Genomic DNA, 14,844 nt, shown 5'->3' with positions numbered 1-14,844 from the left:
CTGTTTTCCAAAGAGATGTTCGTAAATAACTGACAGGAGATGGGCTGCTTCATTCAAGTATTAACCCAAGTGATGGGGTTAATCATTAAACCTTCTCGCTGGTGGTTAGCCTGTTTCTCTGATATTCTAATCCGGTTACAGAATGGCTAAAGCAGCTTTAGGTGGAGGGCGGATTATTTTTCCCTTCGTTCGCCTTGTGTTTTCGACTCTGAAAGAATGTTGTGGCTCCTCGTTTTTCTGGTGACTGCTGTACATGCTGAACTCTGTCAACCAGGTACATAGCCTTGAAACTTAAAAATAGATTAACAGTTTTCTAAATGTGTGACAAGTCTTTTACTGAAAGACCTCTTTATTTTTCTAAATCTGCAGACGTGTTGGGGCTTGAAAGTTGAGCCTGTGACTGTTTCATGAGTTTGAAAGAAAAACTTAAACCATCTAAGATGATTGCAATGAAACTTCTTGGAGTTTTAGGGGCAGTTTAATTGTCCTTCTATTGATTTGATTTGCATTAAATATTCTAATTATTTATCAAGCTCTGTTTTGGCAGATTTTCTCATATACAGCTCTTTTTTCTTTCTGGCAGATGCAGAAAATGCTTTTAAAGTGAGGCTTAGCATCAGAACAGCTCTGGGAGATAAAGCAGTAAGTGGAGAACCTGTGTGTTCATTTTAAATTTTGTTTGCTAATAACTGTGCTTTCTCAAATCTCAAGCCTCCCTGCATAGTTATCTTAAACTTGTATAGATTACTTCTAAAGACCTGAAGCCTGATATTTTCTTAAAGTACAAAAAAATTATAGTAAAATAGAAATTGTTAATAAAATGATTTTGCCTAAAATATTTAATCTGCAATGTATGCTAGAAAATAACGTGAAATTTTGTATTACACAAAACAGTTTTGCAAACTTGAACATTTCAACTCAGCATAGTGGAACACAGCAGCCTGAGTCAGGCACCCAGGTCTGGGCAGGGCTCTGTGCTTCACTGTTGTGGTCATTTGAATTTTGTTAGCCTCAGTTTCCTAATCATTTCATGTTCCACCTACATAAGACTTTTTTTTTTTTAGCTGAGCCATCCTGCCACCTGTTGGCAGCTCAGTGGCAGCTCAGCTCGGGCCGGGCATCGAACTGCTGTTGCTCAGATCTCGCACTCTTGAGCGAGCTCTTAACCAACTGAGCCACTCAGCCAACCCCTACTTAAGACTTTTAATAGCAAAAATTTTCAAAGTCTAATGAGAAGTTTCTTTAATTCTTCTTAAATATCTAACAACATGAAATATGTGCTTATGAAATGGAAATTTAAAAAATTCTCATGGAACTCGTGGAGCTATAGGAACAGTACAGACTGTGGAATTAATAAGATGATACTGTGTAATTCTAGTTTCAGTTTTCCAGTGTGGTCTGTGAAAATTTCCCCCAACAGAAGGTGATATCAAGATGCCTCAGGCTAGAAACAGTAAAAGAGTGCTAACGAAACATAGTGGTATCCTGTTTGCAGGCCCATCTACAATGTATGATTTTATTCACTCAGTGGGTAATAATTGTATGACAACCAACATTTATTGATAACCTAGTTTACTTTCTAGCTGGGCCCCGTCTAAGCACTTAGCTCACATCAGTTCATTTAGCACTGACCACCATTCTTTGAAGAAGGTAGTACAGGTATTCCCATTCTCCTCGGATGGATGAGAGGTGCAAAGAAGTTAAATGAACTGCCTGAGATCTCAAGTCAGCAGGTGGCAGAGGAAAGATTTGAACCCAGGCCATCTGGCTGCAGAATCCGCTCTCTCTGCTAGCGTATAGGGTTGCTTATCCCAGGGTCCTTTGAGGGTGGGCACCATGCTGGAGGCTGGGGATGTAGTGCAGCCAAAATCAGACTTGTCCATGCCCTTGTGGAGCTGATAGTAGGGGGAGAATCGGTGGTCCGTTAAATGTCCAGTGAGCCAAGTGCAAATGTGCAACCTGGACAAGCATTACAGAAAGGAAAATACAAGTGGGCTTTGGCCTCATCGGGGGCCCCAGTACCTGGCATTTGCTGTGAAGTGTAAAGCAGAAAGTACCAAGGCATAAGAGAAAAAAGGGCAGGGGAACAGCATGTGCAAAGGCTAATGACATGAAGAAACTTGGTGAGAGTGAGGGATGGAAGGAAGACACCGGTGTCTGGAGCTGGAGCAGTGAGGAGGAGCATGGAACGTGATGAGCTTCGAAAGAAGGGGTCAGGCCAAAGAATCTGAGGACTGTGTTAGGGAGCTTTGCTATTATCTTTGAAGCAAGTGGGGGTTTTATGGAAAAGATGTCATGATAGAATTAGTGTTTGGAAGACAGATTGGAGGGGACTAGAGTAGAAAGGAGGAATCAGTTAGGAGGTGATGGAAGGAGCGTAGGGGAGAAGTGATGTCCATTTGAAATACTGTATTGGTGGAGAGAGAGTAGTGAAGGGATTCGAGAGCCACAGGGGTCATCGGTGTGACAAGGAAGGGAGAAGAAGGGGCCAAGGACGAAGCTTTTGTTTCTAGTTGTGCAACTGGATGGGTGATGGCCCATTGCTGAGTCAGGCAACCAGGTGCAGACAAGAACAGGCTTTAATTTTGGACTCGTTGTGTTTGAGCTATTACTGACAAATAGGCAAGGCCAGAGCAGGCTTGAGATATACAGTCCTGAGTCATTTGCACTCAGGTGATAATGGAAGGCTGGGGGAGAGGACTGCTGATGGAGAAAGCTCAGAGGGCCAAGAGGAGAGGGGCGAGCAGAGAGCTTTGTGGTTCTCGAACACCGGAAGCTGTAGTCGAAGAAGGTGAACCTGCAAAGGGGGGCAGGGGCAGGGGGCAAACCAGGAAAAGAGAGTGCGTCAGGATGAAGGGAGTATTCAGGAGCGTCGAATGCTGTTGAGAAGCCCAGCAAGATGAGACTGAAAAATGCTCATTGTGTTAAGCAGCGTGGAGGCCAGTGGTAACTTTAGAGAGCGGTGGAAACTGGAAGGCAGGTCATGAAGGGAGTTGAGAAGGGGGTGGTGAACATATGATGACACACGTATGGACAACTTGAGAACTTCGGCTGTGAAGGGCAGGGAAGGAGGAGGACTGAATCAAGTGATTGGGTTTTGCTGCTGTTTTAACGGGCAGGACAAGTGCGGTTAAAGTCAGTGGACATACTCAAGCCAGCATTGAACACACAGAAGAGAGGGGGGAGACTGACACTTTAGATCCTGAGAAGGGCAGAAGGGAAGTGTTCCTAATGCAGGTGGATGGAACTGCCATTGACAGGAGGAGAAATCCCGTGTATGGCCCTGCAGGGGAGGCTGTGTGGCTGCGGAGGAAGTTTTGTATTCAGTGACGGGAGGTTGGGGGAGATTAAATTGATGACTTGAGATGCATCTATAAATTATGAAACGAGAGCTTCTAGTGTCAGTAAGGTATGAAGGAAAGCACTGAAATTTGGGGAGCCTGAATGACTTGAAATAGTCATTGTGAACCACGAGACAGAAGAAACTGGTGGAAAAAACCTACTGGCTTCCCAGGCAATTTGGGAGGAGGCCATCATGAATTTAGAGTTAAACCAACAATCCCTGCCTTGTGACTTTCTGCTGTTATACTTGATTGGTCACCTAAAACGTGGGGTCAGCCACATTGGTTTGCTAGGGCTGTTGTGACAAAGTACCTCAGACTGGGTGGCTTAAACTACAGCAGTTTATCCTCTCTCAGTTCTGGAGGCTAGAAATCCAAGAAAAGGTGTCATCAGGGTTGGTTCCTCCTGCGTTCCATGAAGGAAGGGGTTTGTTCCAGGCCTTTCTCCTGGGCTTGTACATGGCTGTCTTCTCCCTGTATGTTCACATGCCTTCTCTCAGTGTGTCTATATCCAAATGTCCTTTTCATACAAGGACACTAGTCATATTGGATGAGGCCCACCCAATTGGTCTCATTTTAACCTAACCACCTCTATAAAGACACTATTTCCAAATACGATTACATTATGAGGGTAGGACTAACCCCATACTTGGGTTAGGTCTTCAATATATAAATTTCTTATTTGGGCGGGGGGTGGGGAGGAGGGAGTGACACAATTCAGCCCATAACATGTCCATACACTTAAGTTTCCAGCTAAGAAAATAAAGCAAAAAATTGTCCTGATGTGAATAAAGGAAAGGAAACTCAGAGGGGGAATGAGCTTCTGAGGGAAGGGAGGCAGGGAGGAAGGGGACTGACAGTATATGTCCAGGGTGAAATGTCCGCATATCTGATTTGTTGGCCAGCGACTGACACTGCCGGTTCTGAAGACCGTAACGTGATGGGAAACATACCACATTTGGAATGATAGAATGTCCAAGAAACTCTATCCTGGACATTATGGCGACATGATTTATCATAGTCTCCAGTGTTTAGTGTATGCAAAAGATGAGGGGTGGGCACAGCTAGAACCCAATGAACCACTTTTGACCTCATGCCTCTTCGCTTGACATTTTCTGTTTCACTTCTCTCTCAGTATGCCTGGGATACAAATGAAGAGTATCTGTTCAGAGCCATGGTGGCTTTCTCCATGAGAAAAGTTCCTAACAGAGAAACAACCGAGTAAGTAACCAGTGAAAAATCTTCATGGATAACTTGAAGCATTATTGGAGATAGTCCATTAATTCAAAACTCGATCTTGAAAATAACTTATTAACCTAATTTTTAAGGGATCCATCTATTTGTTTAACATTAAACAACAACTTTTGTAACCTAGCTTAGTTTACAGCTTATGTCACGTTCTAACAATGCTCTTCATTCAATGGGCACTATGAAGAGAAATATTAAAAAAATTGTAGTCATAAGCTTTCTACATTTCTATTGTATACATTTCTCTTGCAGATAGATTAGATAGGTTAAATATATATATGTATAGTTATATAGATATAGATATAGATATAGGTATAGGTATAGGTATAGGTATATATAGATAGATAGATAAGAACTCTACTCTCATTGTATCAGTCAGCTCGGGCTGCCATAACAAAGCACCACAGACTGGGTAGCTTAAACAGCAGAAGTTTATTCCTCACAGTTCTGAAGGCAGGAAGTCAAAGATCAAGGTGCTGGCAAGGTAGCTTTCATTCTGAGGCCCCTTCTTTCGGCTTGTAGGTGCCACCAGATCATTGTGTGCTCGTGTGACCTCTTCTTCGTTAAGGGGGAAGTGGAGGAGGGAAGAGTGTGAGCTCTCTGGTATCTCTTCTTATGAGCACATTAATCCTATGTGATCAGAGTTCCACCCTCATGACCTCATTTAGTCATAGTCACCTCTTTATATGCCCTATCACCAAATATAGTCACATTTGGGGTTAGGGCTTCAACATATGAATTTGGAGGGAAGGGGACAAACCATTTCATAGCACTCATTTTGAAAATAACTGAAATATATAAAAGGTTTGTCTCACTGTTCGTATCTATCATAGTACCTTGTTTATTTTCTTAAAAGCTTTACTACCATTTTTAGTAGTTTTACATTTTTATCTATTCTTCCAGAGGAATCTTCTCTAGTTGCAATGTTTCCTACCATCTCTTTCTGTGATTAGGGTAACACTCTTGGTTTCTCTCTCTTCCCTCCCTCCCTCTTCCCCTTGAGAGGTGAAATGATTGATCTGATGGGTGAGCTGAAAGGAGAAATTGAACATGGGTCCCTCTCTTTCAGAGCAAGCCTACCTTCAGACAGCGCCATTTTTCTGTGCTACTCCCTGCACTCAGTACAGAATCTGGTCCTGCATGGTCAGGCACACACAGCTGGGGACTGTTTGCATTGGCAGGTACAAATCGTAAGATATTTGATATCTTGCACATTACTCCAGTATGTGGTGACACCTGCCTCAGTTCGGCTCTACATGGGACATTGTAGACAAATTGATCTCATTGCAGGATTTTTTTAAAAAAATATTTTATTGGGGAATTGGGGGAGGGAACAGTGCTGGGGAATCGAGGAAGGGAAACAGACAAGTTGCTGTCCTTTTGTTCTTCAGTCTAGTTGTGGAGGATGTCGCTTCACTGGCCCGTGTTGGTATTATGATCATTGCGCTCTTCCCAGTTGAGGCAGTCAGTCGCTGGCCGTTGGATGGCAGCTCACGCTGGCTGCCAGCCACTCACAGTAGCTTATGGCAGCCCAGTGCAGCCCCACTGCAGCCTACGCCCTCACTGGCGACTCATGGCAGCCCAGCTCCAGGTTGAGCTGTTGTTCACAATGTTAGCTGTAGAGGGCACAGCTTATTGGCGCATGTGGGAATCGAACCGGCAGCCCCGCTATTCAGAGCTCCCACTCTTACCAACTGAGTCACTTGGCCAGCCCTCATTGCAGGATTTTTATTTAATTAGGAAGGAAATTTGCCTGCTGATTAAAGTCATATCCTCCAACCTAGCCTTTTATTTTGGCCTCCTATCTGCTTCATTCTTTTGTCTTACTTTTATAATACTTCAGAGCCTGGCAAAGAGGATTGCTATTTATTGTCCTCCCTCAGACCCACAATATATGATGCATGGTCTGTGACTATAAGGAATAAAACAGAACAGTGGAATTTGGGGGAGCAAAATAAAAATATGACCTATGTATTTGTGTGTACACACATGTATATATGTACATATACATAAATATATATTTAAAAATAGGTAATATATTAACATGATTCAAAAAATTAAAAGGAGATATATAGTAAAACAAAATTATGCCCCAACTGGACTCTATTCCTATTATATAGATTTTAAGAAAAAATATATTTGCTTTTATATCATGCCTTTAAACTTCAACATTCTTTCCATAACTATTTATGATAACTTTTTTCAGTAAAAAATAGCATTATAAAAATTGAAAATAAGAAATATAAGAAAAAAAAAGCCGCTGATCACCTCATAACACGAATCCCTCAGTTACTCTCTTTTTATCTTCAGGTCCTTGTTTAGCAGGTTTTATAGTTGCCTTGTTCATGGCGCTTTTACTTCCTCTAAGTGCCTACATTTTACCTTGTAAATGACTGTGTTAAATTAGACATATCCACTCTTAGGAAAAGTTCATTTCAACATTTCAGATTGATTTTGAGGAATTTGCTTTAAAAAAATGTTTTGGAACCTGGGACAGTGTAGGAGTCTGGGACTATTTGGCCTGGTTTATTTGCAAAAATGTTTTTCTTAGAATTGGGTGCACAGGATATATAGGGTTTTGTTGACAATACCAGGTGAAAAAAATTGAAAAATGCAAAAGTAGATCAGGGGGCACCAAACTTTTTTCTGTCACGGCTCAGGCGGTATGATTCCTAGCAGTCGTGCTGCCAGGGGCTGAGTGATGAGGCTGCCTAATGAATCGGGACGGGGTTAAAACGCAGTTCCATTGCTGGGCCAACATCTACACTCGCTGCCATAAAGGAGGTGGCCTGTGCACGAACATGCTTCCCCTGTGTGAAAAGGCACCACACCATGCTAGCTGGGGCTGAAGTCTCTTTGAGAGTGGCGGTGGATGGAAGATGCCAGCAGCTTGGCAGCTGGGTCAGGTTTTACATGTTCTGCCTTTCAGAGGGCTTTTGGTGCCAGTGTGAGGCAGAGTGGATTCTGGAGGGTCAGAAACATCCCTATCTAGAATGGCTTCAGGGATTCAAATTGTGAACCTTTGTTATTTCTTGTTTTTTTTTTCTGCCCCATTATGGCTTCTTCTGTGAATATTACAGAAAACCGAAGATATTGAGATGCACTGGATTGAAAATGTAAAGAGTAACCCACTAAAGATAGTCAAGTTAAACAGGGTAATGAATACTCTTGGTCCCATCCCACCTTTTGCCCCGTCCTTACTACACACAGTATCTCTCATTATCAAGCTGGATCACCTCCGGTGACACAGGACTCAGCATCTCCTGAGGAAGTCCTGGCAGATTTGCAGACCTACACTTGGCAATTCCTTGATCCAGAGTAACCCTGATTGACTATGCGAAAGGATGTCCTTTCTAAAGAGAGGTCCTGGCAGCATCCAGGCAGGACTGTGTTGGAGACTGAACTGGTCCATCAGTGTCACCCAGCAGGCAGTGGAAGAGGAGGCTGGAAGGTCAAAGAGGCAGAGGGGCTGGGCCTGCAGAGAGGCTGTGGCATTCCCACTGCCTCCCCGCAGGACAGAGATGGGAACCAGCTCCAGTGTGTACACACCATGCAGCCAGGCAGGGGACAGCTGGGCCATGCTAATGAGCTGGTGCCCTGCCACACCCATGATTATGTGTCTTGAGTGACAGCTTTGCCTGTTTGCCTGCCCGCCTCAAGTCAGGCAGAACACTGCTCACACAGCGCAGTTGCCTGTGAGGAGAGACAGGCGTCTTATCTCCTGGTCGGATGCTTCCCGACTTGCAGACGTCCTCAGGACTAGTTCAGGCTCTACCTGAGGAGCAGCAGCTGCAGGTGTAGAAACTATGGCGCTGTCCCCAGTCGCTGAGGTTGTGCCGGGAATGGAAACCGGTGGATGCCTGTAAGCCGGAGAAGGCTAGAGGTGGAGGGCGGGCTTGGGCCTCTGTGAATGGGCTGAGAGGGTAGCTTCGCCAGCAGTCTGCACTTGACTGCATTGCTGGGGCCAAGTGGAGGTCTGCTGAGGGCAGCGGGGTGGACTCACTCACTGCCTGTAGGGCCGAGAAGCACCGCGGCGCGAAGAGGAGGGAGAGCAAGGCTGGACGCGCAGCACTGGAGGCAGAGCAGAGGGTGAGATGGAACAGGGCGGCCAGAGTGCCTGCACCATGTCAGGGGAGGACGCAGTGCCCAGGGCCCCAGACAGGTCCCCAAAGGCCCCACAAGTGCCTCTGAATGGAGGACATGAGGGCGCCCACCCAGGCAGTAGGCTGCAACAGCAAGAGGGACCCCGAAGAGCCCTGGCGAAGGACAAAGAACTGTACCTTTCTCTTCTCCGACTCCTGCTCTCTGCCACCTATCTCCTTTCTCCATCCCTAAACGCACAAGAATGTGTATGTGTGTGTGTGGGGGGGCGACGTGCAGGAGGAAGGGGAGCTCTGGGGGAAAGAAGGGAGCATGACCCTCAGGCCAGCACTGCTGGAACGAGAGAAGCTGTATGTCACAGGCAGGAAGGAAGACAGCTTGCGTCTGCGTTTTGATTAGACTGCCCTGAACATTTCAGGGTCAGGAATGGCAGAAAAGCTACACCAGGTGCCCCAAATGCCAGCAAGGGGTGGAGAAGGTGAGCTGACAGAGCCCAAAGGCAGTGGTGTGAGAAGCAGGAGCCTCTGTCCTTATTGTGACCTACTGAGGCCGGCCGGTGACCCGCATTGCTGGGTCGGATCCATCAAGTAGTAACCTTTATCGAAAGCCTGCTATGTGCTGGGCATGAAAGGAATGTGATGGAGGAGACCAAATCCAGCCTGATTCCTGTTTTTATACAGCTCACATACAAAGGATGACTTTTACACTTTTATTTTTATTTATTATTATTATTATTATTTTTAGCTGAGCCATCCTGCCACCTGTTGGCAGCTCAGCAGCAGCTCAGCAGCAGCTCAGCTTGGGCCCGGAATCGAACCGCTGTTGCTCAGAGCTCACACTCTTGAGCGAGCTCTTAACCAATTGAGCCACTCGGCCGGCCCCTGATTTTTACACTTTTAAATGGTAGGAAAATGAAAATGAAGAATATTAGTAACACCGGAGAACGATGTGAAATTCAGATTTGTGTGTCCCACACGGGTTCAGGAACACAGCCATGGTCACTTGTGCACCTGGTGTGTATGGCTGCTCTCCTGTTACAGTGCAAAACTGGAAATACAGAGGGTGCCAAAAAAAGTATACACATTTTACAAAAGGAAAAAACAATTAAAATTGTCATACTCAATATATACCAATAACAAAAGATAAATACAAGTCACGTTTGACTTCTGCAATGACTAGAGGTGCTCAAAGTGGTTACCATCAGCGTCCAGACACTTCGGATTATGGCAAATTACTGCTTGAGCAACATTGACCAAAGTGTCCACTTGTATACATTTTTTTGGCACCCCTGGTATTCAGTTGGCCCTTTATAGAAAAGCGTGCTGAGCCCCTCAGAAAACCATGGCCTCTGATCCCAAAGGAAATCACTCTAGCAAGAGAAGGCCTCTTGAAAATAATTCAATGACAAATTGTAATGTGGTTCTGAAATATTAAAAGACATCATGTGATATATTTTTTTTAGTCCTTAGAGTGAATCTGTCTTAATCTTTCACTATGAACAGCTATCAATCTTACAATCAGATCAGATTAAATAATGTGGACTACTTTGAAGCGTACCCGGAAAAACCCTGAGTGTCCCAAATGATTAATCTGTGTGGAATTCCCTTTGTACTATCCTCTAGCTGTAGCTGTAAAAATCAGGAAGCGGTATTTAATTTGCAGGACCCAGTGAAAAAGAAAATGCAGGGCCTTTTGTTCAAAAACGATGAAGACTTTCAAGATGGCAACAGCAGAGCACTAAACTAAGGGTAGGACCCTGGAAAGAGCAGGGGCCTGTGTGTCTACAGTGGTCCCATGCCCAAGAAGCTGGCCCTGGCAAGAATTACAGGAAGACAGGTTACATGTGATGGAAACAGGGCAATTCTGTAGAAGTATTACTTACACATTTTGATAGGAAAAATGGTTTTCTTGTTCTTTTCTTTCTTTCTTTTTTAAGCAGAAAGGAAGGTGGATGAAAATATTTAGCTGACAGAAGGCTCTAGTCAAATTAGGTCTGGTTACTTGAGTTTTTCCATTGAAGATGGCAACCAGATGTTTTCAAGTGTTTACAGTAAGATTTCAGCCAGATCTATTAAAAGAGTTTTACAGGGATTTTAAAAAATTGAAATATAGTTGATGTATAACGTTGTAGAAGTTGAAGGTGTACAGCATGTTGATTTGATACATTGATGTATTGTAATGATTACCACTATGGCATTAGCTAATGCCCCATCATGTCACATACCTAATTAGCATTTCTTGTTTGTGGTGGGAATACTTAAGACCTAGTCTGTTAGCAAGATTGATGCTTACAATTCAGTGTCGTTGTCCAAATTCACTATGCTGTGCATTAGATCTCTAGGACTTATTTATCTTCTAGTTGCAAGTCACAGGAATATTACAGTGTTGAGAGTAGTTTCTAAGGAAGCTGTCATCTACATTTAAAGCATACACTCTTTCCCAAGTTTACTCGAATAATGTGTTTTTAGAATAATTTCTCATCTTTAACAGGAGAGTTGACGTCTAATTCCGGCATAGTACTCTCTGAGTTAAATGGTGTAGGACCTGGAATGGATTTCTCCCTCTGCCTGGTTATTCAAGGATAAGTCGTGTGATCTGAAAAGGAACAACGTGCTGTTGTATCCATGGCAAGGGGATTAACGGTCTTGTGCTTGTGAGGCGGCAGCCCGGCTCCTATTTAGTCCTTTTGATTTCCAGAAACAAGAGCCCGATTCTTCCCACCCTTTGGATGCGGGTGGCCCCATCTGGCACCATTGATGAGAAATGGCAGTGGAGCCAGTTCTTAGAGAGTCACCTTCAGACCAGGGCTCCCCACATTTGAGGAAGAGAGCGGACACTTTTGCCTTTGTAGTGATTTGCTGAGAGACGCCATTTGGTTTTCCATAAGTACTATTAGTTTGTAAAACTTTTGGACAAAAATGATTACTGAGGTGAATTCAAAGAATTCTATCAGACCCATCTTTATGTACAGTCTTGAAAATATAGATTTTTCTGTTTAGCTGTGCTCATGGCATTTCAGTTTATTACATGAAAACATACTTTAAAAGACATATTTTGCTCAGTAACAGCTTGTTGGTTGATTAATCTTTCATTTTGGATGAATCTTGGAGGAATCTTGTGGTCACTTTTAGAAGGAAGACGATGGAAGAAGTCACTGTGGTTGCATATAACCTATGAATGGAAGCAATTGGAATCCTTTGGTTGCTAAGTGAATTAACTACTGAAATATCTGTACAATGGGTCTTCATGTTATGTCCATTTTAGCACCAACTTTCTCTTCTTACACTTACAACCCCCCACCTGCTATATCCAGGCGTCTTCTTTCACTATAGTTTGTGTTAAAGTGTATCCTTAAGTATTTGTATCCGGGAAAGGGGATTTTCAGAGAAGTCATCTCCGTCTGTCCCTCTCTTTTCTATGTTGACAGCCTCTTCCCAATTTAGTTTTCACAGGGTCCCTCAGGGAAAGATTGCAGAAACAGTGAGGTACGAACCTTCATTCATCCATCCGTTCAATTCATAGTCACTTACTGAGTGCTCCCTTTGCCACACGTCGGGAATTCAGGGAGCTGATGACACAGGACAGACTTGGGCCTTGTCCTCATGTCCCCGGGCCCAGAGAAGTCTCGTGTGGCACGTGGAGAAAGTCTTTGATAGCCTCCCTGGTGACCCTCCTCTGATTGTTTTTGGATTGCCCCAGTGTTTCTGTTCCAGGACATACTCCCCGTAGGCCTCTTCTGCTGTGTCGGTTTCTCAGTCTTTCCCTGCTTTTCATGACCTGGATGCTTTTGAAGAGGGCTGGGTACGTCTTTTGTAGAAGTCCTCAATTTGCCATTGTCTGATGGTTTTTCATGGTTTGCCTGAGCATAAGGATTTTTGGAGAAAGAAACCACAAAGGTGAAGTTGCCTTCTGCACATGTGGTGTCTGGGGTACACTGTCCGCATCACGTCACAGGTGATGTTGGCCTTGATGCTTTGTACCAGGTGGCATCTGCCAAGTTCCCTTTCTACCTGTATTTATTAGAAGCGGGTCTGTCTACGCCCATTGCATAGCTTCCAGTGGAAACAGGGAAGACAATTAAGGAACCTGAATTCACAGTAAGGGACAGTATAATTCCATGGTGAGGGGACAGAGGAAAGTATTTGGGGCCATATTTGTGTTGCTGGGGTAGAATGCATCCATCTCTCTTCCTGATGTACTGTTCTTTACAGCACTTCTCCCCACCTGGCCGTGTATACATTTATTTACTTGTTTGTCCCTTTCAAAGGGAGTGGAGACTCCCTTTGAAAGCCAGCTCCATGGCAGATGGGACTTTGGTTTATTTACAGCGTATTGTCTGACTCTGTGAAGGGAAATACCATGAAATTCATGTTTGAACCATATTTAAAGAGACTAGGTGAAAGACCAACCGGGCAGTGTCCAAATGACCTCTTCCCTGGTTCCAGGCCTCCGCTATGATGCCGGCAATATTACTTCATGTTTGTTTAATTTATATAGATGGCATGTGCTGCACATACTTTCCTCCTTCCATCTTTTTCATTCAATAGAGTATTTTTGAGATTTATCATTTATTAAAAAATGTGTAGCTCTAGTTCAGTAGTTTCCCTGTGGGGATGATTTTTGTCCTGTAGGGGATATTGGGTGATGCCTGGAGACATTTTTTAAAAAAGATTTTTTATTGGGGAATTAGGGAAGGGGAACAGACAAGTTGCTGTCCTTTTGTTCTTCAGTCTAGTTGTGGAGGACGTCGCTTCACTGGCCCAAGTTGGTATTGTGATCACTGCGCTCTTCCCGGGTGAGGCAGATCGGTCGCCGGCCATTGGACAACCACTCACGGCGGCTCACGGCTGCTCATGCCGGCTGCCAGCCACTCACAGTAGCTCATGGCAGCCCACTGCAGCCCCACTGCAGCCTATTCCGTTGCCGGCACCTCACGGCAGCCCAGCTCCAGGTCGAGCTGTTGTTCACCATCTTAGCTGTAGAGGGCGCAGCGTCACTGGCCCATGTGGGATCTGCCCTGCTTCTCAGAGCTGTCATCCCAAGCCAACTCTTAACCAATGCGCCACACGGCCAGCCCCCTGGAGGCATTTTTGATTGTCACTTCTGGAAGTAGTCCTAAAGCCAACTACCTGACAGAGTCCAGAGTTGCTGCTGCACGTCCTGTGATGTGCAGGCTTCCCGCAACATAGGAATAGCTGGCCCAGTAGCCCAACCATCCAGAATCCCTGGGCTCTTTCTTTTCTGGAATCTATGGACTAGCATTCCCCTGATAGCACACACTCTATTATCTGATCCATTCTCCTACCGATGGGCATTTGGTTTGTGCCAATTCTCAGCTCTGACAGAATGCTGCAAAGAACATCCTCACCAATCTCTCTCTCTCTGTCTCTCTCTCTCTCTCTGTCTCTCTCTGTCTCTGTGTGTGTGTGTGTGTGTGTGTGTGTTTGTGTGTGTGTGTGTTAGAGAGTTGATTGTAGCTGCACTCTGTTCTAGGAAGTACTTCCAAATGCCCCTCCAGAATGGCAGGGCTCACTGACACTGCCTGGGATTCCAATTCTCCATCTCTTTACAAGCATTTGATATTAATTTTTACCCAAAGAGCTTAAGTATCTCATTTTTTAAAAAGTTTACATTGTCTGATTATTACTAAAGGCAAAGCAAGGAATAATTCACATATCAGCATTCTACAAAAATAGGGGAAATGTTTTTGCCAAGCACATACTACTTCATTTTGTTCATCTCTGTATCTTTGATATGTGTTTTAAAACCGCACATTTTGGGAAACCAAGCTTGACTATTTCTGCCAGTAGAGGTCACCATCCCTCAGCGGTTCTCCACCAGTGTGATTGTCTTTCTTCAATTAAAGTTGACATTCAATGCTATTTTATATTAGTTTCAGGTGTACAGCACAGTGATTAGACATTTATGTAATTTATGCAGGGATCCCCCATTACTCTAGTACCCCATACATCATTATTACAATATTATTGACTATATTTCCAATGCTGTACTTTACAACCTTGTGACTATTTTGTAACTACCAATTTATACTTCTTAATCCCTTCACCTTTTTCACCCTGCCCCCCAACCCTCCCATCTGGCAACCATCAGTTTGTTCTCTGTATCCATGAGTTTGTTTTTGTTTTGCTTGTTT

General features: G+C 44.2%; 1 protein-coding gene across 1 annotated transcript in view; it reads left to right on the top strand.

Annotated features, from left to right (window-relative positions):
* The first annotated feature begins 126 nt into the window (after nt 1-126).
* The window catches only part of CLTRN (collectrin, amino acid transport regulator), a 30,750-nt gene continuing 16,032 nt past the window's right edge, over nt 127-14,844 (top strand). The window contains exons 1-3 of the mRNA XM_019667421.1: nt 127-274; nt 584-642; nt 4,477-4,562. Coding sequence (XP_019522966.1) covers nt 217-274; nt 584-642; nt 4,477-4,562 — 203 coding nt within the window. The 5' untranslated portion in view covers nt 127-216. The remainder of the gene's footprint in view (nt 275-583; nt 643-4,476; nt 4,563-14,844) is intronic.

The sequence above is a fragment of the Hipposideros armiger genome, unplaced genomic scaffold, assembly GCF_001890085.2.
Source record: "Hipposideros armiger isolate ML-2016 unplaced genomic scaffold, ASM189008v1 scaffold_13, whole genome shotgun sequence".
Classification (NCBI taxonomy): domain Eukaryota; kingdom Metazoa; phylum Chordata; class Mammalia; order Chiroptera; family Hipposideridae; genus Hipposideros; species Hipposideros armiger.
Note: the sequence above shows the minus strand (reverse complement) of the source record. Positions and strands in the feature narration are given on the sequence as shown.